General features: G+C 52.4%; 1 protein-coding gene across 1 annotated transcript; it reads left to right on the top strand.

Moving 5' to 3' along the window:
* The first annotated feature begins 1,856 nt into the window (after positions 1–1,856).
* P3H1 (prolyl 3-hydroxylase 1) lies at positions 1,857–26,696 on the top strand. The gene is made up of 16 exons (XM_032962143.2): positions 1,857–2,510; positions 7,238–7,440; positions 15,711–15,863; positions 16,212–16,401; positions 17,103–17,234; positions 17,786–17,925; positions 18,257–18,346; positions 19,053–19,105; positions 19,416–19,537; positions 19,929–20,056; positions 20,377–20,472; positions 21,404–21,554; positions 22,056–22,173; positions 22,652–22,727; positions 23,186–23,326; positions 23,807–26,696. The coding sequence occupies exons 1-16, from the start codon at positions 2,180–2,182 to the stop codon at positions 23,897–23,899; spliced, it is 2,217 nt and encodes a 738-aa protein (XP_032818034.2). The 5' UTR covers positions 1,857–2,179; the 3' UTR covers positions 23,900–26,696.
* Positions 26,697–27,014: the final 318 nt, after the last annotated feature.

Here is a 27,014-nt window from a genome sequence, read left to right on the forward strand (position 1 = left end):
ACTGTCAGGCTTCCCGGCAAAGGGTCCTGAAGCGACCTTGTATCGAGAACTACTCCTTCCGAACACATATGCCCAAGTCCTACCCCCGTGGCACTGGCTCCCGGTAAGACACAGCTTCGATTTAAATATTTACTGAGTGAACCTTTAAAGAATTAAGAGGGCTCACACCGACCAATATTCGTGACCTATTGAAACTAAGATATTTTAAATAATATGTTATATTTTATCAGACAAGGCCCACTGAGCTGTATAGCTCTTTTCAAGAAGCGACCTGACCACAAATGATAGCTCAACGAAGTGGCGCATCACGTTGACATTTATAGCAGCCAAATACTCTCAACCCATTTTGCTAAATGTGGAGGTTAAAAACCCGAGGACCGAGAAAAATCCAAGTGACCACGGGGAGACACGCAAACTCGAAATATACAGGAGGCGTCTGGGTCGGGATCGAACCCACGACCATCCTGTATACCAGGCGAGGTAGTTAACGTCTCACCACGGTGAGAGAGGCACGCAAACTCCACATATACAGCGAGCGTCAGGGTCAGGATCGAACCCACGAGTTAATCTATTCTATACCGTGGCTCGCCGCCTGTGGGAAGCACTGATCTCACCCTCCGCTACTCGGGGGCCGTCCATAAATGACGTCACGCACCTTGGTTGGGGGGGGGGGTTATACATTTGTGACGATGTGTGACGAAGGGGGGGGGGGTTGAGAAATGTGACGTCACATCAAACTTCGCAACTTTAAATAAATATGAACACGTTCTACTTAATTAAACAGACTTTTTTAAAATAAATATTTTCTCCTACAACAGCAGAATTCAGCGCCACATTAAATACGCACTACAATGACAATAGTTTAAAGCGATTTGAAGCATGTTTTTTTTTTGGGGGGGCAGAGCTTTGTGACGTCATATTTGAGGGGGGGGGGGCTGACTCTTTGTGACGCCGTGTGACTGGGGGGGGGGGGTCAAAAATTGTCCAAAATCGCGTGACGTCATTTATGGACGGCCCCTAGGCCTTTATTGATACTTTCCAGGTATGCCTCAAAACTAATCATTTATCTTACTTTAGCCATGCTTTGGGGGGGTGGGGGGGGGCGCATTGACCTCACGGTGTGAGATGATTTGGCCCCGGAGCCCCGCACCCTCCCTATGGACGGGCCTGCTCGTACACTAAACGATGGCAGTCTGCACCCAAGCAGTGTAGGAGGAGGGACAGTGAAACTACACGAACTCTCTCTGCTGAAGCCCTCTGAGTTCGTGGCTGGCAAGACCTCGACATTGGCATTTGGCTCTTGAACCATATTGCTGCTGCTGCTGCCATCGCACACAGGAATGGAATACCCCTCATGTTTGTTATCGCTCCTACAAGTCTTTCTCTCTCTGACTGTCTGTCTGGCCAGGACAGCATTTCGTGTGGCCATAAATATTCCCGGGTCATTGTTCAGAGCTTTGTGCATTTGTCTTTGAAAGGCGCTTCATGAAAACAAATGTATTCTTAATTCGCTATTCTTATTAAACTAAGCCTCGGCGTGTCCACATCTCATCGGTCACAGCTCTTCCACACACAGTTCAGCATCCCCACGTCTTCACATCCTCCAGCCCACCGCGCCCAATTTTTTTTTTTAATGTGGGAGTCGCCCGTAGCAAAGAGGTCCATGGAAGGTTATGGAAAGCCGTGGAAAGTTCACAGCTTGCGTGGAACTTCTGTCGAATATTTTTGGTGTGGAGGGGAAGCGAAGGGCGGACGCGGAGGGGAGGAGCTGAGAGGAGTTTGTTGGGGTGGAAGTGGGAGGAGGAAGGGAGGCGGAGAGGGGTGTGGGGTGCACAGCAAGACGTAGATTGGGTAGTGGAGAAAGTGGGCGCACAAGGAGAGAGGAGAGAAGGGAACCGGAGGAGAGAGTGGGAGGAGGAGGAGTGGGAGGAGTACTGTATAGGAGGGGAGAGGGGGAGGCGGAGTGCACATTCTGTGGGACAGATCCAAGACCCCCTCCCCAACCCAGCCAATACCGCTCAGCCACCCGGCTAATTTTTAAGCAACGGGATTCCGAGGCGGGCAGTCCAGAAACGAGAAGCCGGAGCTAAGAAGCGGCCTTGGGGTCAGCCACCTCGTCCTCCCGGCTCGTCTCGCCGTCTCGCACGCTCGAGTGACTCGGGCCAGCCAAGCCCAGACCATGACCCGGACGGACAGCGCAAGCGCTCGGCGCTCGCCCCTGCTGCTTTTCACGACAACGACGACGACGATGGTGATGATGGTGGTGGTGGTGATGGTGGTGGTGACGCTGGCGCCGGTCTCCACCGTGGAAGTTGCGTCGACGGAGGACGCCAGAGCGTCCACCCTGCAGCCCTACGACCTGCTGTTCGACAGCGGCGTGGAGGCGTACCACAGGGGCGATTGGCGGGCCGTGGTGTCCACCATGGAGCAGGCGCTGCGCAACCACGCCGAGCGGCGCCGCCTCACTGTCGTCTGCGGGCAGCGCTGCACCAACCACAGCGCCTTCCATGGTACAGCTTTGTTGTTGTTGTCGCTGCTACAAGCGCGACCAGCTGAGGTTTTGTTGTTGTTATGTGATGGTGGTCGCGACACCAGGTGATTGATTGGCGGTGGTGATAGCGGTGTTGGATCATGATACTGCTGCTTTTGGCGATGGTGATGTTGATAGCGGTGTTGATGATGATGGTAGTGGCAATCCCAGGTGATGATTGCGGTGAAGATATCGATGGTGGTGACAGTTTTGGTGATGTTAATGGTAGAATGGTGATAGTGACTATGGTGGTCATAGTATTGATGGTGGCCGTGGTGACACCAATTTGTGGTGAAGATGGCCATGGCGATAACAGTTGTGAATGATAACGATGGCGCGATAGTGATATTGGTGGTTAGTGGTGATTATAACGGTAATATGAGTGAGGGTGGTGGTGATATCGCAATTGCGACGTTAGTGATGTTGACTGATGATGGTGGTCATGGCGAAGTGATGATGGCAGCGGTGATGATAACGGTGATGTGGATAATCCTTCGTGGCAATTGTGGTAATGACGGTGATGGTGATTGTGGAAGTGGCGGTGGTGGTGGTGATGGTGAGAGCCAACTTGTTGTTCCCGGAGCGAGGCGAACATTCGAGTGAAACTTTGGCGGGCGACGATGACGACTTTCTGTTGTGTCAACTCTGCCAAGTCGCCCTAAGGTCGCCCTCAACAGCAGTCCTGTACTAAGTGCACACAGTACACATATACCGTTGTTGTTGTTTGTTGTTGTGGTGTGTGTACTGTGTTGGTGTGGGGAGCGCCACGAACTCGGCGATCCCAAAGTTCGATTCCAGCTCACGGCCACCAACACCAGTGATAGATCACCTGAACCGGTGCTGGGCCTCCCCTGGGTCGACTCGGCCACAAATGAATACCTGGTGCGGTGTGTAGTATAAACGTCGCCACTGGGGGAGACAAAGGCGGCCGGGCGTGGTGTTGGCCTGCTACAAGCTGCTCGCTAACAGCACTTGCCCCGACAGTCTGTTCAGGCTACACGGGGGATCTTTGTCGTGTGCTTGTAACAGTGCGCACGTGCAGAGTGTAGTGTGCACAGTACAGTATATACTGTACGCGCGCAGGGTGTACAGTATGCTCGTGCAGTATGCTGACGTGCATACTGTACGCGCAAAGTACAGTCGCACACAGTGCGCCTGCATACAGTGCGTGTACAGTTTGCGCGTGCAGTATGCAGAGGGTGTACACGTGTGCGTACAGTATTGTACGTGCATACAGTGCGCACACGTGTGCATATTTGTAGCATATGAAGGCATGTTAAAAATACATAATTTATTTTGCGTTAGCGTGCAATTAACTGTATAACATAGAAATCTATGGCAATCACGACAACACAATGAGCAATCGCAATCAACCGTTTTTGTCACGATCGTAAGAAACCAAATTACGCGATTGTAGGAATCGAATAAATCGCAGGTTTCCGAAACCCCCAGGATATCGATCGGTTCCTTGTCTTCGAACACGACCACCGTGAAACCTCCCTCCCCGTGAGGCACTCGGCCAGAACTACTACCACCGACACCACCACCACCGCCACCACTACCACAACTACCGCCACCACCACCACCGCAACTACCGCCACCACCACCACCGCCACCACTACCACCACAACTACCGCCACCACCACAACTACCGCCACCACTACCGCCACAACTACCGCCACCACTACCACCACAACTACCGCCACCACCACCACCACAACTACCGCCACCACTACCACCACAACTACCGCCACCACTACCACCACAACTACCGCCACCACAACTACCGCCACCACCACCACAACTACCGCCACCACTACCACCACAACTACCGCCACCACTACCACCACAACTACCGCCACCACTACCACCGCGACTAACTCAGCCACATTCTCTCTCAGGAATGTCATCACTGTGTGTGTGTGGTTCCTGTGTTCATGAAACCCCACCACGCCAACATTTTCTCTTGCACCATTTTCATACATCTGCCATCGCCACACAGCAGCGGTGGGGAGTTTTTTTAAAAATCTCCTAATGCAGCCTCTGTCCACCCAGCAGTTGTGATGGGTTGGGTGGGCTAAAGTGTGGGTACTCCCCCGTCTCGTCTTCCAAGGGGCCGTCCATAAATGACGTCACGCACCTGGGGGGGGGGGGGGGTCAGATTTTTGTGACGAGGGGGGGTTTGGGAAATGTGACGTCACATCAAAATACGCAACTTTAAATAAATATAGAGTTATATTCTTGGTTCTTTCGGTAAAGTCACGTAGAAGGGAAACAATAAAATAATACTTTAAAAAACCGCGACTTTTTTCCAATTTTTCTTGTTGTGGTTTTCACACCTGATGATGATTGCTTGTGTTGCAGTCGAAACGTCGTGAGAATTTTATTGTTTTATATTTTTATAATTGTATTGTTTCCCTTGTACGTGACTTTACCGAAAGAACCAAGAATATGAATCCCTGCAGTCACGAAAGCTTTAAATCAAAATTTAAATATAGAATTGTTATAACAACACTCCTACAACATCAGAGTGCAGCGCCACATTAAATACGAACTACAATGACAATAGTTTAAAGAGATTTGAAGCATGTTTTATTTTCAAAATGGAAATATGGTTTTGGGGGGGGGGTGGGGGCAGAGCATTGTGACGTCATATTTGAGGTGGGGGGGGGGTCTGACTTTTTGTGACGCCGTGTGACGAGGAAGGGGGGGGGGTGTGGTCAAAAATCGTCCAAAATCGCGTGACGTCATTTATGGACGGGCCCCCCAAGCTGTCGTCCCAGTATGGAAGTATAGGCCTGAGAAACCCTTTTCCAGCAGACGGGCTCTCCGGAGCTCGTCCTAGTGGAGCCCCTGCCGCTATGGAGCGGCGTGCTGCGGTGGCGAGGAGATGTTAACTTCCTCGCCTGGTATGCAGGAGGTCGTGGGTTCGATCCCGATCCTTCATGTCCGTGTATTTGGAGTTCTCCCTGGTATCGTGTGGATTTCTTTTCTACAGGTCCTCGAGGTTTTTTTTCTCTCCACGTTTAGAAACATGTGTTTCGATTATTTGGCTGGTATACATTTCCACATGATACGTCACTTCGATGAGCTATCAATTTTATTTTTTATTTTACCAGGTAGAGGCCCACTGAGCTGTATAGCTCCTTTTACAGAAGCGACCTGGAAAAAGAGCTATACAGCAACAGCGCCCTCGACTGCGAAATTCCTGACAGGACCCTCCTGTAAAATTGTCTTGTGACTCGGTGAGGCGTTCCTGGATTTAACAAACGTAGCAGTAATAATAACAACAAACACGTTCCTTGTGTATGATGTCATCCACCACGGCTCTGGTTCTGCAATGGAAAAAAACCAAAGTGGTTATTTCCTGAGCCGTGCCGGTCTGGCTCGTGGTGGGCGTGGCTCGGGTGTAGAGTGAAATAAACTCCTTAAAAAAAGTAAAAAACAACGGTTTTATTTTAAAGTCCACTCAAAGTTAAAAATAAAAAAAATTCAGCCGTCACCAGCTGATCATAATATTTTTGGACATTTGTCACTAAAAAATAAAACCGTGGGGCGCTCCTTTAAAATTTGTATGCATAATGAGTTGCTTTAGAATGTTTTAGGTTGATAAAAGTGTATTTGTGTGAAGGGAAAATTTGATAATGATTTATTTTGACGATGAAGTGTAGTACATTTACGTGTGATATTGATTCTAAAATGCAGAGGGAAAAAACCCGAGGACCCAGAGAGAAACCCACGTGACCAGGTGGAGAGAGACACGTGCAAACTCCAAATATACAGGCGTTGGGGTGTGTAGTCGAACCCCCACGACCTTTGCGTACCAAGCGAGGGAGTTGACATCTCGCCACCGTGGCACCCTTGACTCTCCGCCGCCCACCGCCACCACCCTGGCAGCGGGCGCTGTGTGGAGAAATGTGTGGGCCATTAAGAAAACGAGACAGTGGGGCGTTGTGTGTTTGCTGTGGGATCGACGGGCAACTGGGGCGGAAGTGGGAGAGACTCGCTTGGTCTCGGGGATTTTCAGAACGGGATCTATGTACATATGTTGAATTTCTTTTCGCACCGTACGTAGCCAACCGTGCTAATCGGAGATCTGTGTAGTATGTTTGGCCAATTTATCTCTAACAACCGGGAGTGTTTTGTGTTTATTGAAGCGTTTTTCAATTTTAGAGAGACGGACACAGTCACACACCCACAACATCAGACTTGGTGTGTGCCTGTGATCACACAGTGCCATTTATTTACCCATTTTGAGTCTCCGGAAGATCCGGTATTGGCATATTTGGCTGATTCTCTTGCTGTTATATGAGCGTTTGGCATATGGGGTGAAACCAGAGTGCCCGGGAAACCCCCACCACGTGACCTCAAACGTTGCACGCAGAAGAAGTGTCCAAACGTTATTGTATCACAGCTGTGTGAAATAATTACGTTATAAGACTTAATTATAATTGACATTATTTTAATAGTTTTATTAGAGTGATGAGCTTTTTGTGTTATTATCAGAACTTGAACTGATATATATGTTTCTATCAATCCCATCAGCCACACGGCCTTCTGGGAGTGCATGATTTCAGCGGCATTGGTTCAGCACACGGCAAACGGCAGACCGGTTTTGACATTCGGTGTCTCGTCAGCAGTCATGCTTGCTCGAACCTATTTTGCTTAGCGATGCCACTGCCCACGTGCGCCTTCCCCCTTGCGTAGCCGTGCAGGCTGAGGGGGACCGCGGGGAGTGGAGGATGTGGGACCTGCGGCTGCTGGAGGCCGTGGTGCGACGCGCGCACTGCCTGCACTCGTGCCTCGAGCAGGCGCTGGGCCCCGCGTCGCTGCACCTTGTCTCCGAGGAGACGCAGCTGGAGTTCCGCAAGCGCAGCCCCTACAACTACCTGCAGCTCGCATACTTCAAGGTGCGTGCGCCCCCCCTGCCTACCCAAACAACCACCCAATCAAGCAACCAACCATCCACCCAACCATCCATGCACCCAACCATCCATGCACCCAACCATCCACCCACCCAACCATGCACCCAACCATCCACCCACCCAACCATGCACCCAACCATCCACCGACCCAACCATGCACCCAACCATGCACCCAACCATGCACCCAACCATCCAACCAACCATCCACCCAACCATCCACCCAACCATGCACCCAACCATACACCCAACCAAGCACCCAACCATCCACCCAACCATCCACCCACCCACACAATCACCCACCCAACCAACCACCCATCCAATCAACCACCCAACTGTTTCATTACCGTTTGCTTAATTGCTGCATTTTTATGGCCCAGGTCAAATCCTCTATCCTGGTCTCTTCTTAAATTCTCAGCTGGTTAAACAAATAACCCTGACTTGAACCAACCCATCACTGAGGCCCGCTGTGGGATTTCTCTCCCCATCTCTTTTCTACTTCAAGGTGCCATCCCCTGACCTGCCCTACCCTCCCCTAGTCCAGCCAACCCAACCCTACCCGACCCGACCAATCACGATCTCTTCTATATCGGTGACTCCCAACCGGTGGTCCATGGGCGGCCGGTGCTCCGCAACGCCATGGGAAGCGGCCCAGGGAAACCGTGGCAAATCCGACCTGCGAAAAACTGTCGGGGATTGACAGTTGTCCACTTGTCTCCAGGATGGTTAGAAACCACTGCCCTTTGTGATCTCGCATTGCTTATCTTGGCACTACAAGGTGCCACCCCTTAGTCTGTCCCACCCACTCACAAACCCATCAAACCACCCACCAATCCACCTATCCATGAACCCACCCATCACAATTCAATCTGTAGTGTCTCTCTCTATCTCTTTCCTGCCTCTCTGCCATCCCATCTGGAATTTCACCTCCTCAGGGAATTTGGGAGAATTCCAAAATTCCTTGGAGACCCAGGAACAAAAAATTGGGAATTGGGGAGAATTCCAAAATCCCTTGGAGACCCGGATTCCTGTCCATCTAATTCAATGTCACATTCGAGCCGCGCGTACGTCAGCCATGGCTGGGAATTGAACGCTGCCCCACTCCAATTGGATGTCGTCGATAAAGATGAGGATATTACATGCATATGCGTGGACTTATACGACGCTTTGAAACACGCGCTTGTCTTCGAAATGCAATTGTCTATTCTTGCGTAAGATTGCAGAAATGCATTAATGAGCAAAATGTCAAATGCCGACGTCTGCTGTTGGCCACGACTAGGGGTTTCAGCAGAGAGAGAGTTTGCGTCGTTTTGCTGTTTGTTGTTCCTCCTTCGTTGAAGGAGCGCAGACCACAGTGGGTTTACTGTGGTTTGCTATTTGTTCCATTTAATTAGCAAGTCCGGAAACTTGACGGGGAGCTGTCAGGGCAAAACGCCTTTGCATATTTGCACACAGCCCTCTTGGCTCTGGTTTTGTTTGTCTCCCAAGTTTTGGGCAAAGCCCTGGCCAGTTTGTCTGACTTTACAATCGGGTTAGTTCCTAATAGCAACACTCGTGTATACTAAGGTGTCATGCATAGTGCATGATCTCTATGAGAGTCCATCAGGCCCCCTTCATTATCAGAATCTTTAATTATACTGCAGGAGGAATCCAATGCACTATGAAGCTCTTTTTCACAGTTGTCCAGTATGGGCAGGCCAGCAAGTTATGGATAGGGCAGACGGACAGAGATGGTGTGTAAACGCTTTCCGCCTCGCTTGGAAAGTGTTAAAAACGTGGGAGCAACAGCTCAAGTTTAAAAGCTGAAAAACCCGGAACGATAGCATAGCGTTCCATGTTGCACGACGCTGTTCCGTAGCCTTGTGCCGCCACCGGGCCCTTCACCGCCCACGGGATGGCAGGTTCCCATCGTTCCCATCGTCATTCTCAACTACAAAAGTGTGCGGTCGTGCCGTTTGCCATTGGCTGCCTAGCATTTTTGGGCCCTTGCACCCGTGTTCAGTAACCGTGATGGATCATGCCATCGCAAGACTGTGAGGGGAGATGGCGATAGCTTGCGGATGCCTTTCTCTAGCAGCGGATAGACCAAGGCTGATGATGGCGATGATGATGTTGCCGACGATGAGTTGTGTGTTCCATCTCTCTCGAGGCCGTGCCGCTTGGCCCTCCCCACCCCTCTCCACTGGCGAGTGTCTCCGAAGGCTTCTTAAATATTTACTTGACAGTTGACGGCTCTTGTTTAGATTTTAGTTGCAGCCACCAACCCACCGCTCAACCCAACCCGTCACCCCCCCGAAAGTCTTTTAGGGGGAGCGCAGGCTGTCGGCGTGGATACCGTGCAGGATAAATTTATAATGTGCACGGGGAAACGTCGGTGTTGCACCGCGAAGACAACATACACTTATGGTCATCGTGAGACTATGACTTTACCAACACCGCGTGGACTAGAGTTGTGGACATGTGATCGCTCTCCCGCACACTGTGTGCTGTGGCCTTCATAACCTGGGTTAGTCGTAGGATGGGGGTGGGGTTAGGACCAGAGGTCTTGATTGGGTCGGCTGCCATACCATAAAGGGTTAGGGGACAGAGTTGATGTAAACCCCTAACCCTAGCTCACCCCCACAGCACTCATTCGATCGCCCGCTCGCTCACCCACTTGCCCTTCCCTAACCCGATCCGTCCCTCCCCTCCACATCGTGAACCCCCCCCCCCGCCGTGCCCTGGGGTCTCCTCTAACCTGGCTGTGTTTCAGATTAAGCAACGTCCATCGTCTGCCGCGCATTCCCGGCAGGGCAGGCGCGCGGTGGAATGTCCATTCATTCGCTCGCCCCGCGCGGCGCACACAGAGCCTAGAATGTTCGCAGCATCGCTACCGCCACCCTCTCTCATGTGCGTGGCAGCACCTGCATTGGCTGCAGGGGGTCACGTCCAGCAGTGGATTAACCATGGCTCGTGATGTCGCTGCTGCTGCTGCTCATGATGTCTGTGGTGTGTGTGGGGAGCAGTCGTGTCGCGGTTAGCACCCTGTGCTGCAAACCCGGCTACCTGAGTTCAATTTCCACCCACGGCCAACAACGCCGGTGACTATTATCTGAACCAGTCCTGGGACTCCCCTAGGTCGATTCAGCCTCAAATGAGTACCTGCCGCGATGTTTGAACATCGCCACTCGGGAGACAAAGGGGGTCGGGAGTGGTGCTGTCCACCCACCCCTTAGTGTGTCGTAACGGCCTTCATCGTAGGCGCTCGCCCCAACAGTCTTGTTAACGGTAATATGGGTGGGGGGGGGGGGATCTTTGTGTTTGTTTGACGGCGCCCATATTCATTCGCTGTGTAGCTCTTGGTTGTGGGATCGCTCGTGTTCAAATCCACGGCTGGCTTATTTCTGCGTGGATGCGAGCCGTTGAGGTTTTTTTAAAAAAAAAAATTGCCCCCCTCTCTGTTCGCGCGGTGAACGCGCCGAACCGACAGCGAGCGAGCGCGAGAGCGAGCGAACCGATGCTCGAAGTTCCAATGGTTTTCAAGAAGGAGGGTTGGAAAGTAGATTTTTGGCCTGAATGTAGCCAAATCTGGTCATTATCAGAATTATTTTTTGCACGTAAACACTTACTTACACTAGTACACTTTACCCATTGTCAGTGGACCGAGTAATGTGCCCCCACCCCCACCCCCCCCCCCATTGGCGCAGTTTGACGATGGTCGAGAATCGCTCGGCAGGTGCTGGGTGAATTGTAATCCCGCAGGACTGCGAGAGGTTTGGTGGGGAGGCCTTCATCCAGCAGTGGAATTATGGCTGGCGATGACGATGGTGGAGTGCGACGATGTAGCCGGTAGAAAGCGGGACCGCTCGACCTTCGCACGGAAAGGTCGCGAGTTCAAATCCCTTTATTATAATTTTAATTTAATACATTTGGGACGAGCGTTGGATAGTTACTTTCATTGTGTGTGTGTGTGTACACACAGTACGCGTCTGTTCCGTCTCGGGATTGAATTTCAGGATTAAAATTCCCCCCCCCACCCCAGCAGTGTAAGAGTCGACCACGGGTTGTCATCGGTAGGGGCGTGCTGGCGTGCGCCCTGGGCCGGCACGGTGCGGTTACCCGCCGGTAACACCGGCTCCTTTTGTGTTCCGGCCGCTTGCTTGCTCGGCCGGCCGATTGGCCGGCTAGCCGCAGGTATGGGCCCAGTGCGAGGAGAGAGTGTCTGTCTTGCCTGTGCGTCAAAGACGCAAGCAGGCTCTCTTATCCGCTGCTCCTTACTCATCGGGGGGCCAGCGACTCACTGCCCGCTGGACCGCAGACTCGTTGGCAAGTCAACGGCGATTTTGGTGGCAGTCTTCATCCAGCAGTGGCTGACGATCTCCCCACCCCCTCCACCACCCAATTTACATCTGCTTTGTATTCCCTGTGTTTGTTTTGATGTGGGCTTTGCCATTTCCCCACCGCGTTCCCCCAAGGTCAAAAATAAACTCCTCCTGCGTGAAAGACTACGCGTCACACGAGATTCCCGGGCCTCAATCTCCCGAGGAGATCATGGGCCACAACCCCTGAACCGCATCCACTGCACAAACCATGGGCCAGCACCAGCAGCAGGAGCAGATGTGGTCACTTCATGATGACAATAATTCACAAATAGAAAATAAAAAAAACTCTCCAGCCAGCGTGCAGAGACAGCCACGGGAAAATTACATGACGACTCAATGGCCCGATTTCACAAATACCAAGGAGGGAGGAGGAGGCATCATCACAGCCGTGACGCACCACCTCGCACACTACTGGTGTGCTTATCTGTATCGTTAACCACCTCGATGTAGAATCACGGCCATTGCTCTTCGTCGACGTCGGCCACACGATGATGAAGATGGCGAAGACCATGACCGTGGACAATTGAGCGTTGGCTCGGCTTTAAAAGTAGCGTTGGGGAAAAAAAAAGTAACGGTGCGTACGTGCGTGCGCGCGTGCGGGCGGGCGCATGACGTTATTAAGTCAGTGGAAAATATGACCTTACAAATCTACAAAGCGAAAATGCCAGACGGATGACATAGGTGCGGACGCTGACTATGAGCAGATTTTCGCGGGGGGTGGGGATGGTGGTCGGGGCAGTAGCCCAGCCTTAACAAAACCACATCTTCTCAGGCAGGCCTGACCGTTTTTTTTTTTGTTTAAAATCCCAGAAAATTCTCGCCGAGTCCCAAGACTCACGGACGTTAAACGGCTCTCTGCATCGGCTCTTTCCATCTGCCTGCCTGTCTGTCTGCCTGTCTGTAAAGGGGGTGTTTAATTTAGACTGTCCCTTGCACTGCCTGGCTCATCTGTAACGTCTGTCTCGTGTGCACAGCGAGTCTCGATTTGTCACTAAAGCTCGTCAAAGATGAGGCGTATGGCACGAATTACATTTTACCATTCAGTCGTGTTGCGAGTAGGGACTTGCCCTGTAAGACAACAACCGAAACTTAACGATTTAAAAAAAAAAACACTCCCACCGTTAAAATGGCAAGCCCTTGTCCCGCGGCGGCGACATCGGATGCCGTGCACGCACACCCCAATGACATCGTTAACATGTGACATCATCTCGCAACCATGCCATTTGGCCGTGATGACCTCTTGACCTGCACGCGACCTCTTGACCTGCACGCGACCTCTTGACCTGCACGCTGCAGAATTGTCTGCCATGTAACCCGCGGGCGGGGAATCTTCTCCTTGGCGAGGGACAAATCGTACATTCAGATACCTGTGGCGGACGACCACGTGCACCTCGTTCTCTTCCGTCACTGCAGAGAGAGAGGCCCTTCCAGCGATCGAAGTCGAGTCAATTTTATTTTTTGTTGAACACATGCCGCCATCTGTCTGGCACAAATCTGCCACTCGGGAACGCTATCACATTAAAACACTCGTAAAACATAAACATGGAGAAATCTGGACAATGAGACAAAATACGATTGATCGTTGTGACCAAACACTGTTAATTTTTGCCAGGTCAATAATATTCTCCCCCTCTAGTTCCCGATGAGTGCGGCTGAGATGCTCTTGCAGCGACTGATGAACATTACCGCCACGTAGGTTGTCGCGGTTGTGGCCGCGATGTGTTTTCGGGCGGTACCGCACGTTCAAGGGACTGGGATTCGGTTCCTCCTGAAGAGAGCTCCTGGCGGCGGCACGCGGAGCGAAACGTCGGACATCGTGTCGGAACGACGCGCGGGCACGATCTGACGAAGACAGCTCAGAGCTATACTACACAGCACGGCCGCGAAACCCCCCACGTGGGAGAACTAAATCACAGCACCCCAAGAAGCCACCGTAGAGCCGATAAATATTTATCGTTTGCAGGCCGCGTGTCGCGCCAAACGAGGTCGCGGGCCGTGCGAGGGCTCCCCTCCCTCCCCTCCGGACGTAACCCAACGCCCGAGTCGGTCTCGGCAAAAAGAATCTCAAATATCCCGACCGACGGAGCGTTTTCCTACGTCGACGTAATGTCCCCGTCCCCTGGGTGCCCCCACCCTTCCACCCCCCCACACGCCCTCCCCCCCCCCCGCGATTTAAGCATCGGTGGAAACTTTTCCCCGTTCTACCCCGCACCCGCGTTTCACTTTTGCCCCGAACTCTCCCGCTGACGCCCCAGGGGCAGCCAGTGAAGTGGGGCATATGTGTGTGTGTGTGCGCGCGTGCGTGCGTGCGATCGTGCGTGCGATCGTGCGTGCGATCGTGCAAGGGCGAGCAGAACGCGAGAGCGAGCACGTAGTCGTGGCGTGGGACGGGCGCTTGAAGGATTCCAGAAAAGATTTTGCACCGCTTGCATCAACCAAAATTGGCCGGTTGCCTTCCCTCCCACTCTCCTTCCCTGTCTGACTATCCGTCCGCCTGTCTGTTCATCCTTTGCCCTGTCTTGCTCATCTCTCCCGTCCCGTCTGTCCGTCTGTGTACCGAGGGCAACAGCCCAGGGGATGCCAGCTTGAAACGCTTGTCCAGCGTTTCCTGGAGCAGAATGAGAGATGGAGAGACAAATAAACAATGCGGCGCAGTCCCCCTTTTTTTAAAGAGCGTTCTGCGGGGTGGGGGAGGGGGTGTGGCTGGGGGGGGTGTGGGTGGGGGGGTGTGGGTGGGGGGGTGGGGGAGGGGGTGTGGGTGGGGGGGGGTGTGGGTGGGGGGGGGTGTGGGTGGGGGGGGTGTGGGTGGGGGGGGTATTTCAGATAAAGTGCACTTGGCCTGGCACGGGCGCCGTCGTGACGTCGTCACTTGGTGGCGAATGGCGGGTATTGGTATTTGAGATAATTTCTCCGTAAAGTGATTGCAGACCTTTGACAATCCTCGCAAGCAGCACGGTGTTAGACAATACACACGGACAAATGGGAACAAACAAGCTCGGTCGTTCATACGCAAGACGCACGCAAATGTGTCTTTAATTCTTTCTCAAACCGATGGTCTATGGGCACATGAACACTATTTCCGGGTAATCTGTTCCACAACTGTGGTGCAAAAACGGCACATGCGCTGTTCAGCGATTCCTCATCTCCCCCGCATTGCTTGTAGTAATAACAATAATAAAAGAGCTTTGACGTAGGATAATTTACGGTTGGAAAATAATATTTTTCTAATCGTTGTGCCAAAATACGGCGGCTCCGTGTTTTTTCGTGGCTGAAACGAGTTGTTACCGAACACTTTAAGTCATATCTTCTCCGGTTCTAACATAATCTGTTGTTTTACTTATGAGGAAGAGTTCTTGCCGTGGAATTCGGAACGCTTTGTAGCGGTGTGTTGCATTTTTTGGAATTACAGCGTACGTCCTTCGTCCCGTGTCTCCAGGTGTCCTGTGTCTCGTGTCCCACTTGCTGTCTCCCAGAGTCCCGTGTCTCCATTGTCTCCAGTGTCCCGTCATTTGTCCACTTACATTATTTAATGTCTTAAATCCCACGTCCTGATCCCCGTGGCTTACGTCCTGATCCCCGCGTCCCACGCACTGATCCCCAAGTCCCCGTGTCCCATAGCCTCATCCCCATGTCCCACGTCCTAATCCCCATGTCCCCATGTCCCACGCCCTGATCCCCGTTTCTCACGCTCTGATCCCCGCGACCCACGCACTGATCCCCATGTCCCCATGTCCCCATGTCCCACGGCCTGACGATCCCCGTTTCTCACGCTCTGATCCACGCGTCCCACGCACTGATCCCCATGTCCCCACGTCCCACGGCCTGATCCCCGTTTCTCACGCTCTGATCCCCGTCTCCCCATGCCGCACGTCGTGATCCCCCCGTGTACCGGCCCAGATGGACAACCTGGCGGCGGCGGCGGCAGCAGCGCACACGTTCTCGGTGTGGAACCCTGAGCACACGGAGATGAGGCAGAACCTGGAGTACTACCGCCAGGTGTACAATGTGGAGGCGCAGCACTTCGTCGACCGCGAGGCGCGGCCGCATCTCGTGAGTAGGGACACGCGGGAAGCAGAGGACATGGGAGGGGGACACGCGGGGACACGTGGGAGAAGGACACGCGGGACACGTGGGAGAAGGACACGTGGGAGAAGGACACGTGGGAGAAGGACACGCGGGAGGAGGACAGGCGGGAGGAGGACAGGCGGGACACGTGGGAGAGGGACATGTGGGGACGCGGGAGGGGGGAACATGCGGATACACGAGGGGAATCGCGCGCATGCGCAGACACAGCCGCGCAGACACGGACACGCACGAGTACATGTCTTTCGGAAGGCAGGACACTTTCCAGCAAGGCGTATGCGTGCGCGTGCGCATGACGGCGTGCGCGGGACACAGGACGCGTTCCAGCAGGGCGTGGAGCGCTACGCAGCGGAGGAGTTCCCGCTCGCCGTGGAGTACATGGAGCTGGCGGTGGACGAGTATTTCGCCGCGGACTCGGAGTGCCGCGCGCAGTGCGAGGGCCCCTTCGACTTCGACGGCTACGCCTACCTGGACTACAACTCGGACCTCTACCAGGCCATGGCCGGTGAGCGTTGGGAGCAGGCCGCGCGAGTTGAATGTGGGGGTGGGGAAAACGATCGATAACTCGAATGCGAAATCTCAGTAAACGTGATGGACCTCGATGGAAGCGGGAAGCCGTGGAAAATAGCAAAAGTGCAAAATATTATTTGAGCGAGTTGACTGTGAAAAGATTTGTACGTGTGCAGCCCGTGGTCAATCCACTGCTGGATTAGAGGGCCTCCACCACTCAATACAGTGATTAGCGTGCAGGTAAACGGTGAAATGTAAAATTTCGGCTACAATCCTCTTTGCAAGCTGTGACCCAAGTCTCTCCCAGTCCGCACCATCCCGTGCGATCTCGGAAGCTAGGCAGCGGGCCTTGAGACTGGATAGTGCTTGGATGGGCAGCCACCAATTCGTCTTTACATGTGGGCGGAAACCAGAGTGCCCGGTGTAAACCCAGACGGAAACAGGTGGAGTCCACATTTTTGCCGTTCCGCCTTCACCTGGCAGAGCCGGGGCTAGCGGGCTCCTCCTCGACGCCCACGGGGGACGGGAGTTTCTCAACAACGTCTGTGCGACGATCCGCCAACCCTCCCTCGCCTCCTTCCTCCACAATGCTGGATCGCGGGCCACGTGCCGCCGCCGCCGCCCGTCCTTTTACCCGAGAACACGGAATGCCGCGGCTGACTTGAGCCCCACGTTGCTGCCCTCCTCCCTTCGCAGACCACTACGTGCAGGTGCTGAATTGCCGGCATAACTGCGCCCGAGAGTTGTCCACCCGTCCCGGGCGCACGGCGCCCATCGAGGACTTCCTGCCGGCGCATTACAACTACCTGCAGTTCGCGTACTACAAGAGTGAGTTTGCGAGCCGGGCGCTCCCGGTGCAGGTCCCTGTCGATGCCCATGGCTTGGCAGCTGTTGTGAACGTGGCCCGCGTCCATTGTCGTCACCCCCCCCCGAGCACCGCCACTAGCGGCACCAACAGCAGCACCAATGCCATGAATACCACCACCGCCGCCGCCTCCGCCGCTGCTGCTGCTGCGCTGCCAGCACCTCCAGCACAACCAGCTTCATGACGAGCGCTATCAATAGCACCACCACTACCGCTGTTAGACAAGACCACCGCTATGACCAGCATCACCACGACTATCACCAGCATCACCAGCACTATCACCAGCATCACCACGACTATCGCCAGCATCACCACGACTATGACCAGCATCACCACGACTATCGCCAGCATCACCACGACTATGACCAGCATCACCACGACTATCACCAGCGTCACCACGACTATCACCAGCATAAATCACTGCCCCCCGACCCCCACCTCGCCCTGCGCCGTCGTGCTTGCGCCGCTCACCGGCGCGCCGTGCTCCCTGTCCCGCGTGCGACGCCGCCGGCAGTGGAGGAGCTGGAGAGCGCCATCGCGTGCACGCGCTCCTACCTGCTGTTCCGCCCGGACGACGAGATCATGCAGCAGAACGAGCGCTTCTACGTGGCCACGCTGGGGGAGGCGGAGAGCGCCGGAATCGAGCCCCGCAAGGTGAGCGCCGACATTCACACAACCACGAGCACCACCACTTGCACTACCACCATCATCACTTGTATTACCAGAAGCACCACTAGCACTACCAGCACTTGTATTACCAGCAGCACCACTAGCACTAGCACCACCACTAGCACTACCACCACATCCACTAGCACTTCCACCACCACTAGCACTAGAACTATTGCACCATCACCAGCACTACCACCAGCACTAGCACAATCACCAACAGCAGGACCACTACTACCACCACCACTTCTACCACCACAGAAATGACACCCACCACCACAGCCGACGGTGCTGACGGTAAAACGGTCGTGTGGTGCAGGAAGTGGCGAGCTACGTGCAGCGCTCGCTGCTCGAGAAGGAGATGCTGTTCTTCGCCAGCGAGGCCTTCGCCACCACCTTCCTGGATCCCGTGAGTGGCGTGGCTCGTTACTGCCGCGTAGACATTCACCATCGTAAAAGCACAACAACAACAACAATAATAATGAAATCATTAACAAAACTACATATGCCACGCACGCAAATTCGCAAACGGGCAATTCATCCATTCGTCCGACTTCCTATTTACAAAGCTTCGGCTCTGTCCGTCCGTCTGTGACGGCGAGGGTGGGGGGGGGAGCTTCTTGAAATGCATCGGGGCCTTGATAGTCGGGGAGCGGGGGGGCAGGTGGGGGGAGTGGGGGGGGCTACAATCGATACACCCTTAATGTGCACTTATCTGTTTTGATCATCTTCTGAAGCATTTGTCCATTCTTTCAGTTTTTGAACGTGCTAAGTTCACCTGTGAATTACCGCAACGTGCGTGTTGAGTCCGTTCAACCATTGCGTGCGAGGTGGCGCAACTGGAGATGTGTACACGGCAGGTGCCAATTACTCATTGGTTGGCTGATGAACTGGTGGATCGATTGGTTGACTGATTAACTGGTTGATGGATTGATTGATTGTTGGTTGGCTGATTGGTTGACTGATTATCAACTGGTGGAATGATTGACGGGATGATTGAAAGTCGGCTGAATAACTGGTTAACTGATCGGTTGACTGCTCGGTCGACTGCTTGAGTGATGAGCTGGGTTAACTTAGACCCTCGTGTCTCCCCTGCTGTACCTCCTGCTGCCCAGGACACCTGGACCCCTGACTCTGTGAAGCCTCAGAGCCTCCTGCAGCGACAGAGGTCAGCACTTTCGTTTGACCTCGCGTTCACTGTTCACTGTGGGCGACGCTGTGGGGGGGGGGGAATGGGGGGAATGGGGGGAAGGTGCTGGTGGCAGTAATACCTCACAGTGGACATTAAAGATCCCTGACGTAATTTGCAAGAGTAGGCCCACTTTGTGTGACGTTGTTCATGTTGATATCGGTGGTGACGATGGTCGTGATAATCAGTGATGGTGACGATGATGATGATGATGGTAATGATGGTGACGATGTCGATGATGATGGTGATGAATGGGAACGATGGCGACGACGGTGCCTGTGCGATGCAGGACGGAGCGGAGCGCAACGTCGCGCATCTCGGAGGAGATCGGGAGCCTGATGCGCGAGATCGAGGAGATGGTGGAGGAGAAGACGCGCGAGCACACGCAGCTGGAGTCGCTCTTCAAGGAAGGTACGGACCTCCCCACAACGCCACATCCCTCCCTCCGATTGACCAGGTTGTATTTGCCGCGTCGCTTGTGAGCACCGATTGGCTGGGTCGTTTCTCCAAAGCGGGACGATCGCCTACTGATTGGCTCGTTTGTTGCCCTGATGTGTATTGATTGTCCTGTTCTCAAACTGCGTGCCGATTGGATTGTTGACACCCTTTTCCGGTGTGTTTTCCACGGGTGTGCCGATTGGCTGTTAGTTGATATGTTCCCACCAAGGATCTCCTATAATGTGCGCATTGCTGATTGGCTGGGGGATATCGATTGGCCGCGGGGATCGCAAAGTGCCCCCCCCCCCGCCCCATCGTGAATGCCAAATACTGATTGGCCGCCGCGGCTGTTGTTGACGGACAGGTGGGCCGCTGCTGTACCCGGGCGTGGTGCTTACCATGGACTCGCGCGCTCTCAATGGATCGCAGCGCGCTCTGCTCGATGGTGTCATCACGGCCGAAGAGAGTAACGAGCTGCTGGAGCTCGTTAACGTGCGTCGTCGCCCCCCCCTCGCACCGTGCCCCCACACCCCCCTACCCCCAAATGTAATTAGATAATTTGCATAAAGCAGGAACTAGTCGATTCGTATGAGCGCTATGCTTTGCATGCCTCGTGAGTGTTAAGTCGAATTTATTTGTAGAATGCAACGTATCGGTTCCATTCTCGTGTTTTGGCTGCTGTCAGCTCCACGACTCGCTCGTCGAGGCTGGGATGATGATGATGATGACGACGATGGCGATGGTAACTTTGCCAGCGTGTTGCGATGTTTGACCCCCTAACCCCGGTTCCAACTCTTGACCCTAAACTTCAGACGGCGGGAGCCTCGGGTGACGGTTACCGCGGCAAGCCCTCTCCTCACACGCCCAACGAGAAGTTTGATGGCATCACCGTTTACAAGGCGCTGCGGGTTAGACAAAGATCCCCCATGTAGCCTTAACAGACTTATAGGGCAAGTGCTGTTAGCGAGCATCTATCAAATATTAACTATTTTTATTTTACCAGGTAAGGGCCCACTTTTTCAGAAACAACCTGGCCCACAAATGATAGCTCAACGAATTGGCTTATTATCATGTGCAAATTTATAGCACATTGATTTTAAATGTGGAAAAACCGGAGGACCCAGAAAAAAATCCACACGACCATTGGGAGAACATGCAAATTCCAAATAGAAAGGCGTCAAGCTCAGAATCAAACCCACGACTTCCTGTATACCAGGCGAGGTAGTTAACATCTCGCCACCGCGGTGCCCCATGAATACGAGGGGGTGGGTGACCAGAACCACGCTCAGCCACCTTTGTCTCCCCAGTAGTAATGTTTACACATCACTCCAGGTACACATTTAAGACCTAGGGGGAGGCGCAGGACCGGTTCAGATATTATCACCGATGTTGGCTGTGAGCGGGAATTGATCTGGGGACGACGCGTTTGTAACGCAGTGCGCTAGCCACAGTACCACCGCTCCCCATTACGGGTTCGACACATACACGGCTCGCACAAACGTAGGCAACGTTAGATTTAGGGTATTGATTCGCATTTGCATGGCGCTTAAATACCTTGGAAACTCGGAGCCCTACAGCATTTCTTATATCAACCATCACATTGTATTCGTGTCGCAGTCACAATTTGCCTTATTGAAAACTTACTCCGTAATTTAATCGATAAGGATTACACACAGAGCAACCATTGCCTCCTACTATGAAAAACTTGGTAGGACCCGCCTGAAAATAGTCATGAGACTCGGCAAGGCTTTCTTTCCTGGGTATAAAATCGTAATCACAATCATGATAATAAAAAAAATGTTCTCTGGCGAACGAACTGACCTTTCACCGTGGTTGCAGTTTGGACAGGAGGGGCGCATCGCACTGAAGACGGCGCGTCTGTTCTACGATGTGAGCGAGCGCGTGCGCAGCATCCTCGAGTCCTACTTCCGGCTTGAGGTGCCGCTCTACTTCTCCTACACGCACCTAGTGTGCCGCACGGCTATCGCAGGTACCCTCCCCTCCCCTCTCCTCCCGCTCGTGTGCGTGCGTGTGTGTCTTTGTGTGCCGTGCCGGCCTTAATGTGCTCGCTAACAGCACTTGCTGTTAGTCTGTTAAAGGCTACATGGGTGGTCTTTGTACAAACGCGCACATGTAGGTGCGTAGATATATTGAGATGTTTTCAGCCAATGAATGTTTTTATATATATACACACACATACACGCAGGAGTACGCTCCGAGTATGCAGTAATGCCATCTCTGACGATGGCAGTGGCGATCGCGACGACGATTGGTGGTAGATATGACAGTGATGATGAAGATGTTGCTACTGCTGGTGATGATGATAATCAAATTGATGATGACAACACCAGTGATGATGACTACGCTCATGACGGTGAAATGAGAATGATGATGGTGCTGATGACAAAGACAACGACGATTATGTTGTTGCTGCTGGTGATGATGATGATCATGACGATGTTTAATCTACGCGCCACGCCGTGCCCCCCAGGCCAACAGGACAACCGCTCAGACCTGAGCCACCCGATCCACGCCGACAACTGCGTTCTGGACCCCGAGAGCAAAAACTGCCTAAAGGAACCTCCGGCCTACTTCTACCGAGACTACAGGTGGCGTGGGGGACATAGCAGGGGACTCGCGGGGAGACTCGCAGAGGGAAGCTGTTGTGGGGTTGCCTGGAACTTAGGGGGTGTGTGTGTGTGAGAGCGAGTACCGTGGGGGAGCGGTGGTGTAGCGGTTAGCGCGCTGCACTACGAACCCGGCGACCCGAGTTCGATTCCTGCTTACAGCCACCAACACCAGTGATGATTATCTGAATCGGTCCTGGGCCTCCTCGAGGTCGACTCAGCCTCAAATAAGTGCCTGGTGCGGTGTGTAAACATCGCCACTCGGGAGACAAAGGTGGCAGGCCGTGGTGCTGGCCACCCACCCCCTCGTGTGCCATGTCGGCTTTCATAGGTGGTTGCCAACAGGACTTGCTCCAACAGTCTGTAAAGGCTATACGGGGGATCTTTGTCTGTATATCGTGCGGTGCATTTGATATGATATTATTTTGCACAACGAGTTTTACGCGTTTCCTCTCTGCAGCGCCATCTTGTACCTGAATGGAGGCTTCGAGGGTGGGAATTTTGTCTTCACGGAGTTGGATGCCGACACAGTCACGGTAAGGAGCTGCTCCTGCTACGTCTGTTGTTGTTGCTGCTGCGTGGGAGGGGAGTGTTGGGTGGGGAGGGTTGATGAGTCTTGACAGGCCTAATGGGTGGGTGATAAATAGTAACTTTTTTACTTGCAACGCGCAGATGTCGCTCAGTGTCCTCTCGCTCCCGAGCTGTGAGAATGACTGGAGGCGCGAGCCAGAACCACCAACGAGAGGGGGATGGGCAGCATCCGGGCAGTGAGCTGGCGCTAACAAATGCCCAGACTCTGCAGTCCTCTGTATATAAAAAATATATTTCCAGACATGAATGAGTCTTTATTATGCATGTGGGAGGGAAAATTAATGACGCTGGATAAAATTATTGCGAGATGAAGATGCTCGAGAAGATGACTGAATATGGCGGCGCTAACGGATGTTCCCCTAACCACCAAATCTCCCTCCTTGCGTCCCCACCCCCCCCCCAGGCGGAGGTGGTTCCGCAGGCGGGCAGGATGGTGGCCTTTTCGTCGGGAGGAGAGAACCCGCACGGTGTTCGCGCCGTCACCAAGGGCCAGCGCTGCGCCATGGCGCTGTGGTTCACGCTCAACCCCATCTTCCGCGAGAAGGTGCCCCACCCTACCCATCCATTCCTCCCTCCCTCTCTGCCTCCCTCCGTCTGAAGCGATATCCATCGTATTGCTAGGCTATATAATATTCCTTAAACAACGAGGTCCATTCCCCTTCACCCCCGGCGCCTTCCTTAGCCCTCGGTCTCAAGAGCCGAGCTGACCGATAGTTCAGACGTGCGTACGGACCCCGGAAATAACGGAACTCTCTCCTGCCCCCTCCCTCCGTCCTCCACCCCTCAAGAGTCCACAGGGGCCCCGCTATAGTCCTAAGTCATCCTGACAATGTAACTCTCGAGACAACCAAACACTTTACTTGTCTGGGAGTCCTTAAAATGGAAGAGGATGAAACCTGGGATGTTTTGTTTGCCATGAGTCTCAAACGGTGTGTGTGGGAATGGTTCATGCGTTTCGCTGGCTTTCACGCCCCCCTTACATTACGCTTGTGTGTCTTTTTAAATCCCCCTCCCCCCGCCACAGGAGCGAATCAAGGCCGACGACCTCATAAAGATGCTCTTCACGGAACAACAAAGCGAAAGTGATCTCTTCCCCAACGCGCGGGACGAACTTTGAGAAGTGACACATAAGCACGGCACGCCACACCCGCTGCACGCACCCATGAGCGTTCACCGTCTGGATCCTTCTTTGCGACGAGGACGTTTCTTCAGCCGCAGTGGTTACTCCCGCCTGTGCTACTTGACCTCGCGTCGTTGTAAATGAAGCTGATGTCAAAAGGTTGGAAAGTTAAAGAAAGTAAAAAAAAAACTGCTTCGCGTGGGGCATATGGCCCTGGTCACGTGACGCTTACCTGTCCATTAACGGTGAACGGGCAGTTTTGACGAAAACCGTCATGATAAAACACTGCCTTTTAACTCCAGAACGTGGTCTTCCAGTGTTTCAGGCCGATCGATGGATTATTGCAAACCCATTGCCCCGAAACCTAAGCTCATTTAATTTTTGTATTCTTCCTACGTTAATGTTGGGCACATGCACGTATCTGCCAGCGAGCATATTCTCCACGGCACGATCGCCATTGAGCTGCAGAGAATCTTGTTTTTCTGCATTATTGCGGGAATCTGCTAGTGGTGTTAGAGATTTTATGAGATAGCATTTCTTTTTTACTCGCCACTTCCAACGCACTCCACGAAATGTTTCAATCTAAAATGTTTTTGTATCTAATAATAATGATATGTAAATTAAAAAATAAGCAATTTTAATGATGTGCACCGTGGTGCTCGCACGCCTTGCCTTGTATTCGTATGCCGCGATGAATCTGCGATCACCGATCTGCTTTCGGGTTGAACCGCGGGATGTTCGTCACTGATGTCTGATGTAAGTCACGCTGCACGTGCTGTACTCGGGAGTTTCTCGGTGAAGTTTCTTCACGGAGCTCCCAGTACGTGGTGCGAAACGTCGGACGTTGCTCCCAACGACGTGCGGCGCGACCCACAAACACATCGGAGAGCTTTGCAGCGTAACCGCGGCAAACATACGTTGTGCTATCTGTGCTCTTGTTTTCCATGAGCACTGCAGCTTTGAGTGGTGATTGTGGAGTCCTTGTCTCCTCTTTTTAACCACCTCCCTCGACTCGTGATTCCCAAGCTATTTTTAAATTTGAACTCCGCTCAGAAGGGGCATCGACCCTCCGAGTTGTCCTCATGTTTTGGGTTTTTTATTCATTAATTTTAGCTGCAGTGATTGCTGTCCCCTCTTTGGGGGTCATGACCCACGGTTTGGAAATCCCTGCCCTTGGGAATTTCACGACTCGTGCCAAAAATACATCGAGAGACTGGCGTATCTTGTTTTACAAGAAGGGGAAAGTGCATGATTATGCCACGGCACTGTGGATCGGAACTCGGCAACAACTTTTCCGGCACGTGGTGATGTAATGGCTTCTTCACATGATCATGCGAGCAAAAGCGGCATCGGACGCCAGACGTGTCATTAAAATTGTCCGAATGAGGAAAAACGGAGCGAGTTGGTTTACATTCATTTCGGGACCATGGTTCTTCCCTGCAGAAGAAATGCGGGTGGGGAACTCATTGGGTCATTGCTTTGTTCTGTAAATGAAGAAAGCGGTTTTGTCCAGCTCTTATTCGTCTTGGGTAGAAAAAAACAATTGGCACGAGCAAGTGGCCCTTTTTCTGTCGACGCAGAAATTCGCCGGCCAACACGCACTGTCCCTCCGCAGCTGAAGTTGATGGCTGCCATTTGTCGTAAATTTAGTTTTCATAATCTCGAAAATTGGAGCGTACAAAACTGACACCCTTCTGTATGAGTCTTATCATTTCCACTCGAAAAAGGGCAAAATACCTGCCCATTCATTGCTGCCTTCCTGTGTTTTAAGTTTTAAATGTTTTTATTCGCTACGTATGGTGCTAATGATTTTAATGCGTTCTTGACAAGCCTAATCTTTTTTTACACTACTTTAAAGCCTATGATGTGTTGGTTGGGTTGTACCACGTGTTGTCCGCATTGATATCCGATATTTTGCTCCGCGTGCTAGATGATCAGTTTCTGAAGAAAGTTCTGGCATTTTTTTCGAGAAGCATGTGGAGCAAAACGTTGGACATCGTGCCAAACAACACATGATAAAAACCCAATAACCCCATCGGGAGCGCGCCACAGCACGACCTCCGCTGTACTATTACTCCTCACATTAAAACCACTGAGCCTTGGCAGAAGCTAAACGTTTTGAGGTTATAATTCATGAGAGTGATGGTAGGTAAACCCATTTGCTGGAACCTAGCACAAACCGCGAGCTGATGAACGTTTGCAAATGAAAATACTTCTCGTCGGCGTTGCCAGTAGTTTTCCGAATGCTTTATTTATACGCAATGGAATCACTTGGAAATGTTTTTTCGTGTTTTTATTGTACATATATATTTGTACGCGGGAGTTGTGATTCACGCGTTTTGTACGTTGTTGGTGAGGCGAGTGCAAACTACCGTATTCTCCGGATTGTGAGAATTCCCCGGAGAATGAGAGACTCGTAAAACGTGTGCCCGCTTTCAATAAAGGTAGACAGATCTGGTCGCGCGCACACACGCCTGCACACGGCCAGGTTGTAAGATGCACCACCAATGTTTACTTTAAAATTTGAAAATATGGGGGAGAAGTAGTGTGGAGTGTACAGTGTAGTCCAGAGAATACGGTACTTACATAACTATCAGGTCTAAGCAAACGGGTCAAGAGTTGACCTATTAACCTTTTGACCTAATTATGGCTGCTGATGTGTGCTTTTTAGAATTGCCCACGCTGAATTTGTCTGTTGGGTACCACCTACATTTTTTAAAAGTTTGTAAAAAGAATTTACAAATGGCATTGAATTGATGCAAAATGATCACGCAATAAAAAAAGTTTTAACGTCTGGTTTATGTTTTCTTACATCTACCCCACCACACTTTGATTCTATGTGAGGCCGGGTGTTCCCCGCAAACATGCAACGTTGGGCCAATGTTGGAATGTGGTTGGAATCTTTGGGTCAACGTTAGGTCAACGTTGCAACTATGTTGAGGCTTTGGTAGACTGTTGAGTGGTATTGTGCCAGATACAATCTTGAGATATAATTTTTGTTCAATTGAAGGACGTGGGTTTTTTTTTTCTCGCTTCAGGTTTGTGGCATAACGTGGAGTGAATTGTTGGAATGTCACTGAAATTCACTTCACTGAAACTCTTTTTCCATACT

The sequence above is a fragment of the Petromyzon marinus genome, chromosome 28, assembly GCF_048934315.1.
Source record: "Petromyzon marinus isolate PM22_M1 ecotype Great Lakes invasive population chromosome 28, UKy_Petmar_22M1.pri1.0, whole genome shotgun sequence".
NCBI classification, from domain to species: domain Eukaryota; kingdom Metazoa; phylum Chordata; class Hyperoartia; order Petromyzontiformes; family Petromyzontidae; genus Petromyzon; species Petromyzon marinus.

Excerpts from the sequence above, each read along its gene's own strand:
- P3H1 (XM_032962143.2), top strand. The coding sequence starts at position 2,180 with ATGACCCGGACGGACAGCGCAAGCGCTCGGCGCTCGCCCCTGCTGCTT. Across the intron at positions 17,235-17,785 it reads GCAGTTCGCGTACTACAAGA|TGGAGGAGCTGGAGAGCGCC; the intron begins GTGAGTTTGCGA and ends CGCCGCCGGCAG. Across the intron at positions 22,728-23,185 it reads TGGATGCCGACACAGTCACG|GCGGAGGTGGTTCCGCAGGC; the intron begins GTAAGGAGCTGC and ends CCCCCCCCCCAG.